This window comes from Amblyomma mixtum, chromosome 6 (assembly GCF_055824585.1).
Source record: "Amblyomma mixtum isolate Tamu chromosome 6, ASM5582458v1, whole genome shotgun sequence".
NCBI lineage: Eukaryota > Metazoa > Arthropoda > Arachnida > Ixodida > Ixodidae > Amblyomma > Amblyomma mixtum.
The window spans coordinates 160217657-160233506 of record NC_143017.1 but is presented as its reverse complement, the minus strand read 5'-3'; the positions used below and the strand labels follow the sequence as shown (position 1 = coordinate 160233506).

The window sequence follows — 15850 nt, the reverse complement described above, 5'->3', positions numbered from 1 at the left end:
GCAGTGGGGGGTCTCCCTAGGCCGGGACGTTGATGGGGGTTTCTAGGCTTGTAGAGTGACCGAGCTCAGTTTCCTCTCAGACTTTGCATAGTGTGGATCAGATCGTATGCACAGTGAGCAATTTTTTTCATCACAGTGCCAGGAATAGCGATGCAGCACACTATTGAACAGTGGTACGCAATAAAGTTTTTTGTGAAACTTAAGGAAATCCGATGCTGAGACCCTTGCCATGATTCGTCAAGCTATGGGGAGGATGCATGTCAAAAACACTAGTTTTCGACTGGCACAAGAAGTTTAAAGAGGGAATGGAGGACATCAAATACAGGCAAGGCGCAGGACGTCCCATCAAAAATTTATAGTGAAGAAGAAATTATGGCGGCGCTTAAGTCACTTTAAGAGTGGAATGCAACAGTATTAGAAGCAAAATTGCTGCTACATGTTTGTGTGTCTGTGTCAGTTCTCTCACCACGTACGAAATGTCTGTGCGATCATATCACTGACCAACGTGGCATGGTGGACAGGTTATGATTTCATTACAAGGTCTCGTGACGTGACATCATTGCCTTCTCAACCAGTCAGCAACTTTTGAGACAGATGCATGATGCAAAATTGCATGATGTGAAGTCTAATATTGTTGCATTAAAATATGGCAAGAGTGAAGGAACTTTTGGACTTGGATTGGCAAGTGAATGTGAGAATGATTGTGGACAAGCAGTGAATGCTCACTTTTATGTGAAAGTGCTCTAGAGGTTGAGGTTAAGGGTGTGTCGCGTGGAAAGGGAGATCACTGATACCTCGATTCTCCACCATAACAATGAACTGAGTAACACTTTGCTACACGAAAGGCAGTTTCTGAAGGAGCACAATGTGCCAACACTGATCACCCTCCCTACAATTCAGACGTGACGCCATTTCAGAATAGCGGAAAGAGTTCAAGCGGCTTCACCGCAGTTCCTAAAAGAGATTGTGATTGCGGACTTCCACTGGGTGTATCGTGTGTGACAGAAGCACTGGAAACAATGTCTCGAAGAAGAAACAATGCTGTTTTGAGCACTTCTAAGTGGTCAAAATAGTGATTTTGTGCATACAGGAAAAGCTTGTTAATTGCCCCCTCCCCCCATAATTAAAAAATCTGGATAATTCAAGCAGCCGATGCACTTCCAGCTACCGTTCATGTACGTTTATGGCATTGAACGCCTGCTAGTTCGGGCGCTGCATGTCTCGCATCGGTCAATTCGAACAGCTTCCCGAAGAAAGGTTGCGTTCAGGTACGACTGGCACAGCAAGCAAGCGTCAAAATAGTCCTACTCAAACCTGAATTGCATGCTACAGAAATGCCCATGCACCTATGGTGTGCTCAAAATGGCAGGCGTGACGAAAAACAGACAGCCTTGTCTTCGAGAATAGTCAGACTGCTTAGTCTGTTCCACTTTCCTGAGCCTTGTACAAATCCGCAATGATGGTGGCTATCGGCTGAGCATCCACCAGCCAACCCAGCCCAGCTGTGCGCTGTTTGGGATGCTGATCGGAGCAGCTGCACGTTTTGCTCACTTCCATCCTTGTGAGTCTTTCATTCCATTGTGCCAAAACTTCACGCTCATCACCTTATGCCGGTTACTCTTTGTGCAGTGAATTTTCCTCACACGCTACGCAGCCACTTGTGAGGGGGCTCGACAGCTACCACGTCACACCGTGGAGGATGCCATAGGAACTCTTTTCATTTTGGGGCTGCTCTGCTTCGACGCTCCCAACAGTGTGAATGCATAAAGCATTGGTGGAAATGTGAAAAACAGTCACTGTCATGCTGTTTCCACCTCAGAAGCAGTGAACCATAGTGCAGTCTTTCGACAGATAACTTTGCCATGAGGCAAACAGTTCTTGACAGTTTTTTGAGAGTCATTTGATAATTCGAACATTTTTCCCGGTCTCTTGAAGTTAGAATTGACAAGCTTTCATTGTGTCCGTAATATTTGTTTATTGCTATAGTCCGGATACTTTTCTCACGTACCTGTATATGAAGTTGCATGAGAGTTACTCGACAGTGCGTAATTCGTATTCAGAGAGGACTGAAAATTTGTTTTCCCTGTGTAGAGTTCAAATTAAAGGGAGCCTTTACAAAGGATGTAGGTGGGATCAAAGAATCAGTTCGAGTAAATGATCATATCTGCAGGTTCCTAAAGATGCTGGTGTCTTGGAGGCCCGAGTGTTTTCTACCAACAAAAGGACGGGTGTGGTTATCCTCACACGATCCTACAAGTTCTTCCTTGTCGAGAACATTGCCAGCTACAAGACGTGGCAGCTCGGTGACATACCTGGTAGGTCGTTGATTTCAGCTTTTGCCGTTCTTGTTTTACATTATTTCTTGTGGCTTGAGTATTCGTCCTCATGGAGGCCAGCTGTGATGCATTCTTTTATCTCTTAAGTTTATTCTTTTTATTGTTTATTCAACATTTTATCAACAACATTACAGTGTTGAAGGGAGACCTAGCCAAAAAGCCAAAGTAAAGGCTTGACTGGGGCTGCACGTTCTTGCCAGGCAGCTGCAGCAGCCAATATTTTCAGTTTCATAGAGTGGGAATGACTGATCCCAGTAACGCAAATATGATTTGCCATATCTGATGAACATTGCGAAACGCGGTCGTGCTACATACACGGAAAATGCAGTTGCAAATGCTTATCGAATGACCAAAAATGTGCAAGAGCAGGGACAAGGTCAAAGAAAGCATTTAAATTCACCTGCAAAATGTATACGATGCATAGAGGCAAAATGCATCGCAAATACCCGTAAACAATCTACAAGGAACAAGGATGCATTAAAATTGCACGTGCACTCAAGCTAATCGAAAAGGAATTGAGAAATTAATTAATGGTGCATTTCTAACTACCAGTTAGTCCAAGGACAAACGAAAACTATTTGGTAGTTGGGGAATCCTAAATTGAAGCATCTGATATCCGTAATTTCTGCAATGTGGTATGTTTAAAATTTCCATGTTCCAAAGTTTAATTCAGTGTTGCTATCTTCTTGTCTCCTACCAGCACAGTGAATTTAAATAAAAAAAATAAGAAAAAAGTTAGGCATTCATAACCGTGTAAGCTCTGGATCGAATTGAATTATCCAGCCTGAATGGCATCTTGACGTCACGTTTCTCCTAGCACTTAAGATCTCACCCCCTCATTACTCTGAATAAGCAGCTGGTGTACAGCTTCTTATTTGCAGGTAAATCTTCCGTTTGCGATTGTAAGCTTTGTTGAAACATTGTGAGCAGCTGAAGAATTGTGCACTCATCAGAAGTGCCAGAACTGTATATAACCAGGTAGTTTTTTTTCTATTACTTGTGTCTCAAGCTTGTGAAACTTTTTTCTTACGTTGGAACAGGTTTGGATGCACCTCCCAGCAGTTGGACTGCCATCCTGGATGACTCAAGTACCAAAGTTGTCGCTGCCAAAGACGACAAAATTTATACCCTGGACCCAAGAAGCAGCACAAGATGCTCCTTAGAGGTCTGCTTCCAGACATGTTTGTGTTGAGTTCACTCAAGAAGTGTGCTTTGAATCAACATCTTCTAAAGACGCTTCATTGTAACAGTCTAGAGACGATTTGAATTGCAAATTTTTCAATCTCATTTCCTTTTAGGCGCCGCCTATCAAGGCTCCTTTCAATGCCGTGATTGAAATGGCAGTGTCCTTCGACTACACAAACATTGCTCTCTTTCTGGACAATGGACATCTGTGGGCAGGGACCAGTGACCTAAAGGTGAATGTTGGTTCTACGTTGCCGCTATAGCAAGCAGTGCAAATCCTTCATTTCAGACAAGCACGTCATGCACGTAAAGGGTGCAAACTAACCCCCAAACTCTGAAAGCTTCCTTACCTCAGTAAGGGAGCCTTCACTGCAGTGAGGAGCCCTCATGTCAATCTGAAACCTTCCTTACTGAGGAGCCCTAAGTAAGGTCGTCCTTGGTGCCTCCTCACAGTTGAGGCAGCCGCCAGCTGCCTTCATGCGTCCTTACGTCTCTCCTGGCCCTGGAGGAGCGCTTCACCTCACTGCTGCCACAAGTGACTCCGCACACTCACGCGGGCGGCGAGCCCGGTGTGAGCGCAGTTGAGCAGGCGGGAGAAAATGGCAGCGTGGACTGACCGCTACGCGGGCGACTACACGCAATTTTTTAACCGCGCTTGTGAATACGCATTCGATGAAGTGTACCTGTGTCCTCCAACAGCTAGGCCGCTTCGCGACGCGGTGAATCCAGTGGAAGTGCACTCAGAGGAAGAATTTGCGTTCAGATTCCGCAGCGGTGCGGCTCTGTCACACTTGGGCATTCGGCGGCGGCAGATTTCGCTCGCTGTCGCCGCCGAAATGTTGCCTCGTTCACACCTCCCGGCCACCACGTCGCCGCTCATGGCGTGAGAGATATGGCTAACAAATAGCATAAATCGACGCTGTCAATGTACCATAAGCGTGTGCATGCTTACGTACGCTAAACGCAGGTATTTTGCGGGAAGTTACAACGTTTCTCAAATTTCCACTTTTAATTCAGCGTATGCAAACAGCGACGCAATGACATGACGATTGACGTTTATGTGGCTATTCCCTTTGCATCTGGTGGACGAGGTTTCCGCCTAGCTCAGCCTAGTGGCGCCATCTGGTTGTTAGGACGGAAACCATTTCTGTCAACAAACCGATGGTCTTAAGCCTAAAATTGGCTGAATCGCCAATCTAAATAAAAAAATAAGGCAAATTTATCACTCATACTTTTCTTAGAGGCGAGATGAGAGGAAGCGAAAGACCGATGGCCCATTTATGGCCAGCGAACGCACTGAGAAACGCAGTAACGATGACGAATTCAGTTCGAATCGAGGGGCCCAGCTTCGAAGGGCGCCGCCATGTTTGTTGTCGCCGCGGGAATGCAACTTCCTACTAGGCGTCCTATTGGCCGATGTGAAGGAACCCTCAAACCCAGACACGCGGCGTGCGTTCCTTACTTGAGGAGAGGCGAGGGAAGCTTTCAGAGTAAGCTGGCTTCCTCCATCGAACATTCGCGGAAAGGCGGCCTCACGTAAGGTTAGGAAGACTTCTAAGGAAAGGAAGCTTTCAGAGTTTGGGCCTAAGCTGTTGTCAGCAGCTTTTTCAGAAAAGACAGTGGAACAAGCTTAAAGGGCAACTGCAGCACTTTTTTGAGAATTTCCCGATATTCAAGAATTCAAATCTATATAGGCTATAAGTGAAGCATGCCAAGTGTTTTTGCACTAGCATTTAAAATAGTGACGTAATCGACGATTGAATTTTGCGCTTCTCCTCAATGCACTGGAGGAGTGCAGGGAAATTCAGCATCACGTCACGGAAGGTATGATTTCAAATTACCACTGTCGTCAGCCACACCCCACCCGGACTCTTTAGAAGCTGCCAAACAACTCTCGGCAGGGGTCGCCTTCGGTGGCGTGGGTTTTTTTTCCTTCAAAGCAGGTGTTTGTGCGTTGGAAATGTACCGATACCTTCGATGACGTCATCATGTCCCCCCCCCCACTTGTCGTTGTGCGCTGCGGAGAAGATTGAAGGGCGTCCGGATTTTAATCGGTGATTTCTTCACTATTTCAAGTGCTAGCCCAAAAAGACTTCGCATGCTTTACCTGCAAGTTTCATACATTCGACCCTCTTAAGCTCGTTGATTTCTAAAACCTATGCAGTTTCCCTTTAAGAAGGACAGGAGCTACCCTGAATGTATTCGTGCTCCACTGCTGGCAGGTGCATTACTGGTAGTAATGAACTTTATGACATAAAATGATAGGTAGTTGAGCCTTTTGCCTGCTGGTATGAAGCTGTAAGTTCATTGCTTCATCCGTTATCTCTCTGGTTCTTGTTTGTTGTTGTTCCCTGTTTGGCTCTAGTTTATGGTTTAAGGGGGGGGTTTAACGTCCCACAGCAACTTAGGTTATGAAGGACGCCATAGTGAAGGGCTCTGGAAATTTCGACCACCTGAGGTTCTTCGAGAAGTAGTGCTAGCGTTTTCTGGTCGCTGGAATGGTAACTGTCCCCATACAATTGTCCAATTTCTTATGGTTGTTATTTCCTGCACAAGGACTCTAACTGTGCAGCTGCTTTGAAGCATGTCCCGGGGTCTAATGCAGCAGTAGGTGACCTGTGCAGTCGCTGTCATTGGTGCTTCGCCATCTTGCAGTCTTGTCTAGTCATATGCTCACACTTTTGCTGATGTGGAATTTTCATGCAGGTGCAGTATATTTGTTTCTGTGCAGTGTACCGAACTAATCAGTTTTGCATAAATCTTATGTTGTTATGGAATTAGGGGCTTCAGTATGTATGCTTTTACATGGAAAAATAGGCAAAGGTGTATATAAAGAAAATCACAGGAACTGATGCAAGGGTGAGTAGCAGTAGTTCCACATGAATCACGGGGTAGTTCAGCAGTCGACTGTGCACTTTCGTCCTTGCTGTGAGGCTGTCTTTGTGTGCAGCTTGAAGAGAGTCTTTTTCAGTTAATGAACAGCCAATCCACTTTGGGGCAGGTTCCTCATTTACAAGAGGGGACCAATTTCCGAAAATAATTCACTAGATAAGGCTAGAATTAGTTTGTGCTGTACACTGTCGCTTGCTTTACTTTCAACATGTTTTTCAGCGTTTTTTTTTTTATTAGGCTCTGAAAATTTTAACTCGTGATGTTTCTGTCCGAACTTCGTTCCAGACACCATATTGTGAGATAGACACTCAGGCAAAGTCACGGCCCAAACAACTTTTGTGGTGAGCCAATATTATATATTTTTACAGTGCATCAAATAAAGCTTAGTACAAGCAAAAGCTGTTTAGTGTACCCTCTTTGTGTAGTAAACTTCAACTGAGAGCAGTCCAAAGATGCGTGTCTGTTTTTATTATGAATGCATGGTTTGGTACCTCTAACTAATGCTTGTTGTATTTTATGGTGGTGCTACCAAAAGGAAGGCATTAGGCAATTGTGAGTAGGCACAGATTTTTTTTGCTTACCAATTCTTCTTTTTCTTTGCTATCAGCAAGTTTGTCATTAAATTCTTGTTGCTGGGGAAACTGGTGTTTAAACTCGAAAAGTTGTATAGAGCTTTCACACAGCTGCAGGTAATTTATTGACGTTAGACCAAGAGAAGAGATAAGTTAGATTGATAGCATCTGATACCTTCAAAGTGGGGTGCACAGAAGTGGTGTGATTACCTTTTCTTCAAAGCCATACCATAACGCTGCATTTTTGCTCTCTAGGTGTGGCCGCAGAGCAGTCATTGGGCATTGGAACAACATGGTCTTTGTCGTTGGCATGGACAGAGACTTCATAAAATATCCTTTGTCTTGCATTTGAATTCTGGTTCTTGGAACTTGGTGTTTTATTTCCTTTTTCTCATAACATCACCAAAGCCATTGTTTTGTTGTATTTGTTTAGTGGGCATACTTTAAAGTGAATCTAGTTGTACAGAATCTTGTGGTGACAGCTATTTTTTACACAATATGCCATATAGTGGTGTGTGAGTAGAAAGAATCTCTCAGCAATTGATATTAGAGATCAGCTGGCTTTCATTGGGTGCAAACTATGTAGGTTTAGGTGTTGAAAACCTCTCCAGAGGCAGCTTGTTTGTTGTATATGGATACGGGTTGTCGTAACTCCTTGGACCCACTAGGGTGGCTCCGTTGCTCCGGCATTCAGCTACTGTGCACAAGTTGGCAGGATCAGTCCCATCTGCAGCAGTCACATCTCCATGGAATTGAAAGGCAAAAATGCTTTAGTGCTGAGGTTTTGATGCACAAAAGAACCTCAGGTGACTGCAATTAATCCACAATTCATAACTATGGCATGTTCCGTCACTCACAGTGCAGCCTTGCTACACAAAAGTCCTTTTTTTTTTCCTTGACTCCTGTGCACTTACACTTTCGACACTTCAATATATCTAGTGCAGGAACTGGATGGTGCCCGCATTATTGGCAACTACAGCCATGAACTGTTGCAGAAAGTTCCAGGTAATAGTAACCCCATTTGCACTGTTTAAGGAAGTAAGCATAGCTATGTCTGCCTCTGTCTCTCTTTTCCTCACGCACACATATGTTTGTGGTGCAGGTTAACTATGATGATTGGGAGGTGTCGTTGTTGCGGGAAGGATGTGGCTCTTGCGGTAACAGGTAGCAATGCTGTGGCTGGGTGGCACTATACTGATCGTTCGCTGAAAGGGTGTGGCAGTGAGAGTGGTGTTGCATTTGGCCATTAAAAAAAGGTGGCACGAGAAATGGGGCAACTGGCTGAATGGAGAATAAAAAGCTTGCATTTCAAAGCCGCAGTGCTAGGTGCTCACTAAATTGTGCCACCAGCACCAACGCGACTACCAGCCTTAATGTATTTGGACAGATGTTACATAGTGCCAACATCAGGGTTCGAACTCTCGTTGATGAGGTGGAGAAATGACCAGTCTCTGAGTGAGAGGCTATTTAGTGCTGTTTGGCCATGGGGCGCAGTGCGTGCATCGTCACTCTCAACCTGTTTCTTGCTCAGTCTCCTTGCACAGTAATGCGAGGAAGTGGATGATTCTTGGAGAGCACTTTACGCAGAGATTGCAGTGCCAGTGTTTGATGGGCAGGCAGCTGCATACAGTTATTGTTCTCAGTAAAAATTGATTCTCTGGCCCTTTCTGGCTACGTTGACATTTGCCTGTCAGCAAGATGCATTTAACAGCGAGAAAGTTGGATTTTAAAATCTTCTCACCAATCGATTCAAACCTGTGACGTCCTTACTGAAAAAGACGAGTTGGCCCTGTTTTGAAGTGAATGGCAGTGTAGCGTAGCCACTGCGATTCGCAATAAAAAAAATCACTGTTGACGCACACATCTTACTTCCGAAATTGGCCAGTGATGGCAGCACCTGTATTTTATTTTTTGACCTTTTCTAACTTATAAAGGCTTCGTTTTCGGTGATAGTGGTTTCTTCATGATTAGAGCATGGTGTCCATCAATGCAGACCAGCTTCTATTTGTCCTCTGTGTGAGGTTAAAATCTTCATATGTGCACAAAAGCCTTGCAGTGCATCCTTAATAAGTGTTCCCCAAGTACACCTGAAAAGATGGAGCACCTGTTCATGCTGAACTTTTAAATTGTCATGTGTCATGAATGCCTTTGGGAGAGGACAGAGTAATGCACTTTTTTTTCTCTTTTTGATAATGGCTTGCTCAGACTGTGTGTTCTTTGTGAGCAGGTCTGAAACAAGCAACCAAAAAGGCACAACTGCATAGAAGGACACTTCTCAACTAGTGCTCTTTCCTGAGGCAATTTAAACTTGGAAACTGGACGGGTGAACCAGTAAACTTCTCTTGTGACACCAATATTTACAGCTGGAACTGGCAGTTATGACTAGTCTGCAAGATTCTTGGAATTTTTCCGTGTTCATGTTCGTATCTTTTTTACTTTTTGTTTGATGAAGGTAGATATCATCCAAGTTTTCAAGCCATTTAATTTCACCAGACCTGTGTTCTGGGCAATTAAAAGCTTCACAGGAGTGGCACACAGTATCTACTCATTCTAGCTGTTATTGAAACATCTGTACCACATTTATTGGGAAATGGGTTTCCTTCGATGAAAGTTAATACAATAATGTTGTTTGTTTTCATCTAGGGTTTCCGTTAACAAGCTTATCGAAAAAGATGCTTTCTTTCTTAAAGAATGTATGATTGCAAGGACATTTTTTTCTCGTTCCCTTCCAGATGTTGTAACAGAGGTGTTCAGAATTGGCTCCATCAAGCCCGGTGCTCTCCTTGTCGAGGCCTCAGTAGAATTCGAGGTTTGTGCTTTTTAGGCAAGGTTTTCTTTTGGCATGGTCTCTTCTACAATGAACATTGACACCAGGGTGTTCATTTTTGTTTTTCTCTCTTTTTGCTGCAATGCTATTGAATTGAAGCATGAATCGGAAGGGGCACCAGGCTTGTTTATAGCACACAGTGAGCTTCAGAGCAGAAACAGCAGTGTCTGACTGTACTGCCTAGGTTTTAGAGGCAGTGCTTGTGTGCAGGTGCAGCCACAGGTGCACATGAAGTGTAACAAAAAAAAAATGCAAAACAACACATGCATTTGCACTACATTGCATGGTGGTCTCTCCACTTAATTGTTGCCACACATGCAACTTGAGGACACCATCAGGAGCTTCATCTAAATATTCATCATTGCTAGCCAGCATTCCTTGACAGTGTACAGTTATTGAGCAGAAAGGGCATCTTTTTGGTTTCTTACGCTACACAATATTGCTGCCAATTGCAGAAGGTGTCAAAGTATAATTTACTTTCACTGTAGTATTGCTTACTGTTATTGAGAGGTGTATAGCGATGACAGAAGCATTAAATATGTAAGTGACATGTCTGTGGGCTTATTAGATGTCCGTTACTTCTCGAAGCTTAACTGGAGGTAAAATTACTGGACGAGCAGTGGGCACCACTATTAAACACAGCTGCATACTCTTTTGTCTTCAGCACTAATCATTTAATAGGTTTGTTACCAAATAACTGCACTCTGTTTCATCTTCAGTGCACTACTGACTGCTTGCAGTAATAAAAATAAAGTTCGAACAGTGTAGTGGATGTAAAAGATTGCTGAAAAAATAATTGAGTAGTGGCTAAGTTTTAAAAGCAATGGTGGTGTCTTGTTGACTAGCTTAACACACTTATTCAGTGTGTACACTGGGGAGTACACCATTTGGTAATGCCATATTTGGGGGGTATATTCTGCCATACATGTGTGCACGTAAGTAGCTGCTGACATTTTGCCAGTCAGCTCTTGCATCTAGCAACCATGCCTGATGCAAATGCCATCTCTAGAATGTAGCTCACTAAAAGTTTTTAGGCAAGAATCCATTTGCTGGTTTCAAACAAACTCATAAACTTTAAGGCGCTTGGTGACAGGGCTTCAAGTCCTCGCATTCCTTGGCAGTTGTGGTCGTTGAAGGACAATTTTTTCTTTACCAGAAAAAAAGCTACAAGGCCGACGAGTACCTGAGAACAATCATGGAGAACAAGGAGCTGGAAGTCGCTGTGCAGCAGTGCATTGATGCTGCGGCACATGAGTACCAGCCCAAGACACAGAAGAAGCTACTCAGGGTGAGCTGTCCATTTGGAAAAGTTTGAATAGCTCTGTTAGCTATGCAAGCTTGAAGCTATGCAAGACTATGCAGTACATACATTGCTACAGTTGTTCTAAGCCATTGACATGTTGGGTAGCTGAAGGTAATGTATGTAGAAGTATATTAATGGCAAAGTATATGTTGTTCTAGGTAGGTCTGGTTCGAGACCTGCACTAGTTCAACCTGCTAGCTTATTTTTGCCTTGTGCTATTGTTCTTAAATTGTGGTTTGAAGCCATTCCTGTAGTCGTATGTACCAGGTGTCCCAACTAAACCTAACCACGTTTTTTAAAATGACAGCATATCATCAACAAGTGAAGCAACCTCAGCGTTGTTTAAAGTAGTGTAGTATACTCTGCAGTATTTTTTGGTTAGCTAAGTTTGGTAATTAAAACTAACGAGGCAACTTTTTGTCTACCAGCTTCAGGAAAAAGTGTCAATTCGAAAGTTGTAAATCACGTTGAAAAACAGTCGACTGAAATATTTGTGACAAGATAGCTTTTACGTAGCTTTTTTTGTTGGCTTTAGAGGGGCCACGACAGCCTATTTTCGCGCATACCCTGCTTATTGCATATAATTCCCAACACGTTAAACTACAATCCCCCGAATTTTGAGTTGATTCTGTGCGGTAGATATTTTTAAAACAAATTTTTTTCGTTTCTCTTGCAAGCTACTTTCTGGTCTGGCAACCTCTGATAGCTGACGTCACAAGGGCATACTCGCCCTGCGTCGTCTGCTGCGCGCTGTTCGCTGCATTGAGGTTCTTCTTGCTCGCACATCGTGGACGGCGATTGCTTGAAAAGTTTTTCTTTTAGCTTAGCGAAATAAAATGCATTTTCCGTGTTTTCTTTTCGGAAGCCTTCAGCTTAGCACGCGAGCTTAGTGATCCTTGGGAAAGCGAACTTGCTCATGGCGCCTGTTTTCTGATTACCGAGGAAACAGAAATTGGTGCACCCCTGCTACATACACTTAGAAGCAATGCAGTGCTCTCGTGAAAAATGGCACGTGCCATGCATGCCTTCGCCCATGTACGCCGTGAACGGCATGGCGATCTGTCGCTGGCTGTTCTTGCCCGCTATTCGTTGGCTCGATGAATAAATTCAAATTATCACAAGGTGGCACTAGAGTAAGCTTACGGCACGAAAGGAGCAGAGGAAAGTGCCAAATATGACTGCTTCCCCGCTGCATGTGTGTATGTTTGTAAGTCGTGCATACATTTCTTTTGGCTCGTAGAACCCTTTTGCAGAACCAAGCCGCTAGCAGAAGCCAACACGACTCGAATATGTTTCACTGCACGCACCAACGAACAGTCGCCGCCACCTAAATGAGTGCTTCAAATTAATAGTGAATCATTTAGCATTTACTCTGCATGCGCTAAGTCCGCCAGGAATGCGACGATTACAATTACTGCAGCCCCGCGCTGAAGTTGTTTACATAGCTGCGCTCAAACAGTACTGATCGTTTGCTTGGCATGACGCGAGGTGGACTCTTCATATCTTAACTATTATCTGCTCTTTCTTAGAAAGTGTAGTTTGACTCGTTTACATACTACGATAACACTGCAATAAGAGCCGATGCTGCTATCGATTGCCTGCTTGGGAAAAGCTTCGTGTACATACGGCGCTTCTTGCTAATTGTGTCTGCTTCCTCCGATGTCACCAATACTTTATTTTCAATCCCTTTACCTGAAAATACGTTTGGACACCACTCGCATTAATGAAAACAGCCAAATTTGTTGTCCACAGTCGACGCCGACGCCTGCTGCCGGCTGCCGACCTTCAACACACATGCTCTGCAGACAGGGACACATCGGCGCTTCTCGCTTACTGTACGGGCGTCCTGCGATGTAGGCAGTCGTCGCTTTGAAGTCACTGCAGCCAAAACTACGCTCGAAGGCTATTTGCATGCGCTAAGAGCTGTGAATTCACTCTCCGCAGTCACCAGAATCGCACACGCGAATCCTGCGGACTCGCTAGGCCTCATCACAAAAGGGGCAAGGGGCTGACCGTCTGCCGTCCAACAAAATTTAAGAATCCAGCAAAAGTTAACCGAAGCTTGTTGTTTACACTACTACAATACGCGGTTGTAGGCCATGCTGGCGTCGTCGTCGGTTCCAGCGTGACATTCTGGTGCGTCAGCAACGGCATCTGAGTACCGACCGTCGATCGACGTCGCATCGGCCTAGTGTGACCGGACCTTACCGGAAAACTACGTTACTGTTATCGCTTTTGTGGCACTAGTCACTCATATAGTATGAGAGATGGCTGCTACTGCAATCGCCCGCGAAAGTACTGGGGACAAGAGACCTTGCTGCGCACAATGCAGCAACGATAGCAGACGATGTTGCTCCGTGTATGCCCTAGTGACGTCACGAGAGCATTCAATATGGCGGTCGCTGCCGGTAGGAGGAGTTTCCTGGTCTCAATTTCGATCACATTTTTACGAATATACAGTGTGCCCTGGGCACCCAAATTTTGGAAATTGAATCAGAGGCTCTTGTATTAATGGCTGAAGTACAAAATTGCAGTATGAAGAACGACCCGGTCGTGGCCTCTTTAAGGCAAAGCATGGGACACTTGACAGTGCTGCTGCCTGAGGGTCCTAGGCGTTTTCTCAGAGTTAACACTATTTGCAAACTATTTGAAGTTTCCGATATTTGCACACCTCTACTTTTAACATAGCGTATCATTGTGCCGTGACAAACTTTATGTGGGCTTAAAGGAACGCTTTTCATAAAGAAGCCGTGCTCATTTATTGGCAGCAGCATCAATAACATTGTGGTCTCTTGCTCAAATTGCAGGCTGCATTCTTCGGGAAGTCATTTGTACAAAGCATGAACCCAAGCAGTTTTGTGGAAACCTGTCGGCTGCTGCGGGTTCTGAACGCTGTAAGGGACCACATGGTGGGATTGCCTCTGACCTACCTGCAGTATCCTTTTTGCCTTGTGTTTGCTTCGTTGGTTGAAACTGTGGTGGTAACATGGGATTTTTACTATAGTACGTGCCTTATCCCTGGGCGTGCAGTTGCCTCATTGGAGGGGCTTGGCAAAGCACTTGCTTTCACATTCCCGAGTATCCTTGACTGCTTTTCTCCAAAGGCTTCAGTGCTTGTCGGTCGACGTCTTGCTAGACCGGTTGGTTCTGCGGCAGCACTACTACCTTGCACTCAAGATCGCCAAGTTCCTTCGCCTGCAGGAACCGGAGGGCACCAGCCGTATTCTGGCACACTGGGCCTGCTATAAGGTGACACAACCTGACTGGAGATCGAACTCCTGGCTTTGCTAGCAGCGTACTCCTGGCCCTCATTCGAGTTCTTGCTGTTCTACACTTTGCTTGGATAGGAACCAAAATGTGCCTAAGGCTAACTTTTTGCAGCGTAAGATTTAAAATTTTGACAAAAAATCCGCAAAATTCCATGAGAGAAATCGAATAATGCTTCACAATGCACTTCATGTTATATGCGGAACCAAAGTAGGAATATAGTGCAAATTTTTTTTTCTGAGATTTTCAAGGTAGCTAAACTACCTTCGCTACCAGGCTTAACAGCTGCTAGGAGAAGCCAGCTGTTTGATTACCTTGGAGGCAAAGCATGTAATGCCTAAGTGCAAAATAGAAAGTGGCTTTGGCAGTGCGGGTAATTTAGAAATAGAAGGTACGAAAAGAGTTTACTGGAGTAGGGAAAAAGAAGACGGGCAAAAGGGTACAGGGCTGGGTAGTTTGAAGCATTGTGTAGTAACAGCATGGCGGTTATTTAAGGCAGACAGCTGGGCTAGTTGGTGTTTAGATTGAGAATCTCAATGGCGGTTATGGCAGCTGGGAAGCTGCGTGCATTAAAGTATCGAAGGATTGGCTCCGTTTGATTGTGGTGTGAACATCTGGAGTGTTGCCTCTTAAATAACATCAACATGTCTGCTACTTCCATGTAATGCGCCATGAGCGCTGCCTGTAGGGGTGCCACTGAAATCCCTCTCGCGGCCAATTCTGAAAACAGCGGCGGAATCCGCTGGCTGTGCTCCCCTGCGTTGGCACACGTTTGCCGGCCTCGTTGCCGGCTTGCCGCGGCCACAGCGGTTAAGTTAGTGGCTGAGGCTAAGGACATTTCTATAGCAGCAGAAATAACAGGTAGAGATGGACCGGTGCTCAGCGAGAGTGGTCGCATCTTCAGCGTCGCTGCAGTACGGCGAGCCCAATGCACGTTCGACAGCAACCGTGCGTCACGGATGGAATGTCTTGCCTGTGATTTACCAAGCCAATGCAGAAACCTAACCGTTCAGTGCAGATATCGAAGAGTTTTGACAAAGCGGTGCGATACTCGATGGAGTTATATTCTGTGACACCACCGTAACCCAGTCAGTTATTGACGCCTGAGCAGACTGAACAAACGGGGGTGAGGGGAAAATGATCGCCTTCTATGCTGCGTTTAGGGAACAACCACTGATGTGCTCGTTTTGAAAGCACTGCGATATGGCATTGCGGGGCTAAACACAATATGTAAGAGCACTTAGCGAAGCAGCTATAGCATTTGTTTTCATTGATTGCCGCACTACAGCAATAGGACATAACATAAAAAAAAAAATGATCGTAATCCGCCGTAACCTTTAAAATATCCAGTTTTCGATGGTAACTTTTTGAACTCCAAACTACTGCACTACAGGTAATATTCTCAGTGTAATGAGGGCTATAGCCTTTGTCACTCGGGGCTCCTTTGTTGAAAGCCAAAACAAAATGC

General features: G+C 44.8%; 1 protein-coding gene across 1 annotated transcript in view; it reads left to right on the top strand.

The window, feature by feature from the left end:
• The window catches only part of Vps16A (vacuolar protein sorting 16), a 34664-nt gene that overhangs the window by 3326 nt on the left and 15488 nt on the right, over positions 1–15850 (top strand). The window contains exons 5-14 of the mRNA XM_089549927.1: positions 2171–2315; positions 3377–3501; positions 3635–3754; positions 6699–6754; positions 7241–7315; positions 7896–7990; positions 9718–9794; positions 10969–11100; positions 13923–14050; positions 14220–14364. Of these exons, the coding sequence (XP_089406053.1) occupies positions 2171–2315; positions 3377–3501; positions 3635–3754; positions 6699–6754; positions 7241–7315; positions 7896–7990; positions 9718–9794; positions 10969–11100; positions 13923–14050; positions 14220–14364 (1098 nt within the window). The remainder of the gene's footprint in view (positions 1–2170; positions 2316–3376; positions 3502–3634; positions 3755–6698; positions 6755–7240; positions 7316–7895; positions 7991–9717; positions 9795–10968; positions 11101–13922; positions 14051–14219; positions 14365–15850) is intronic.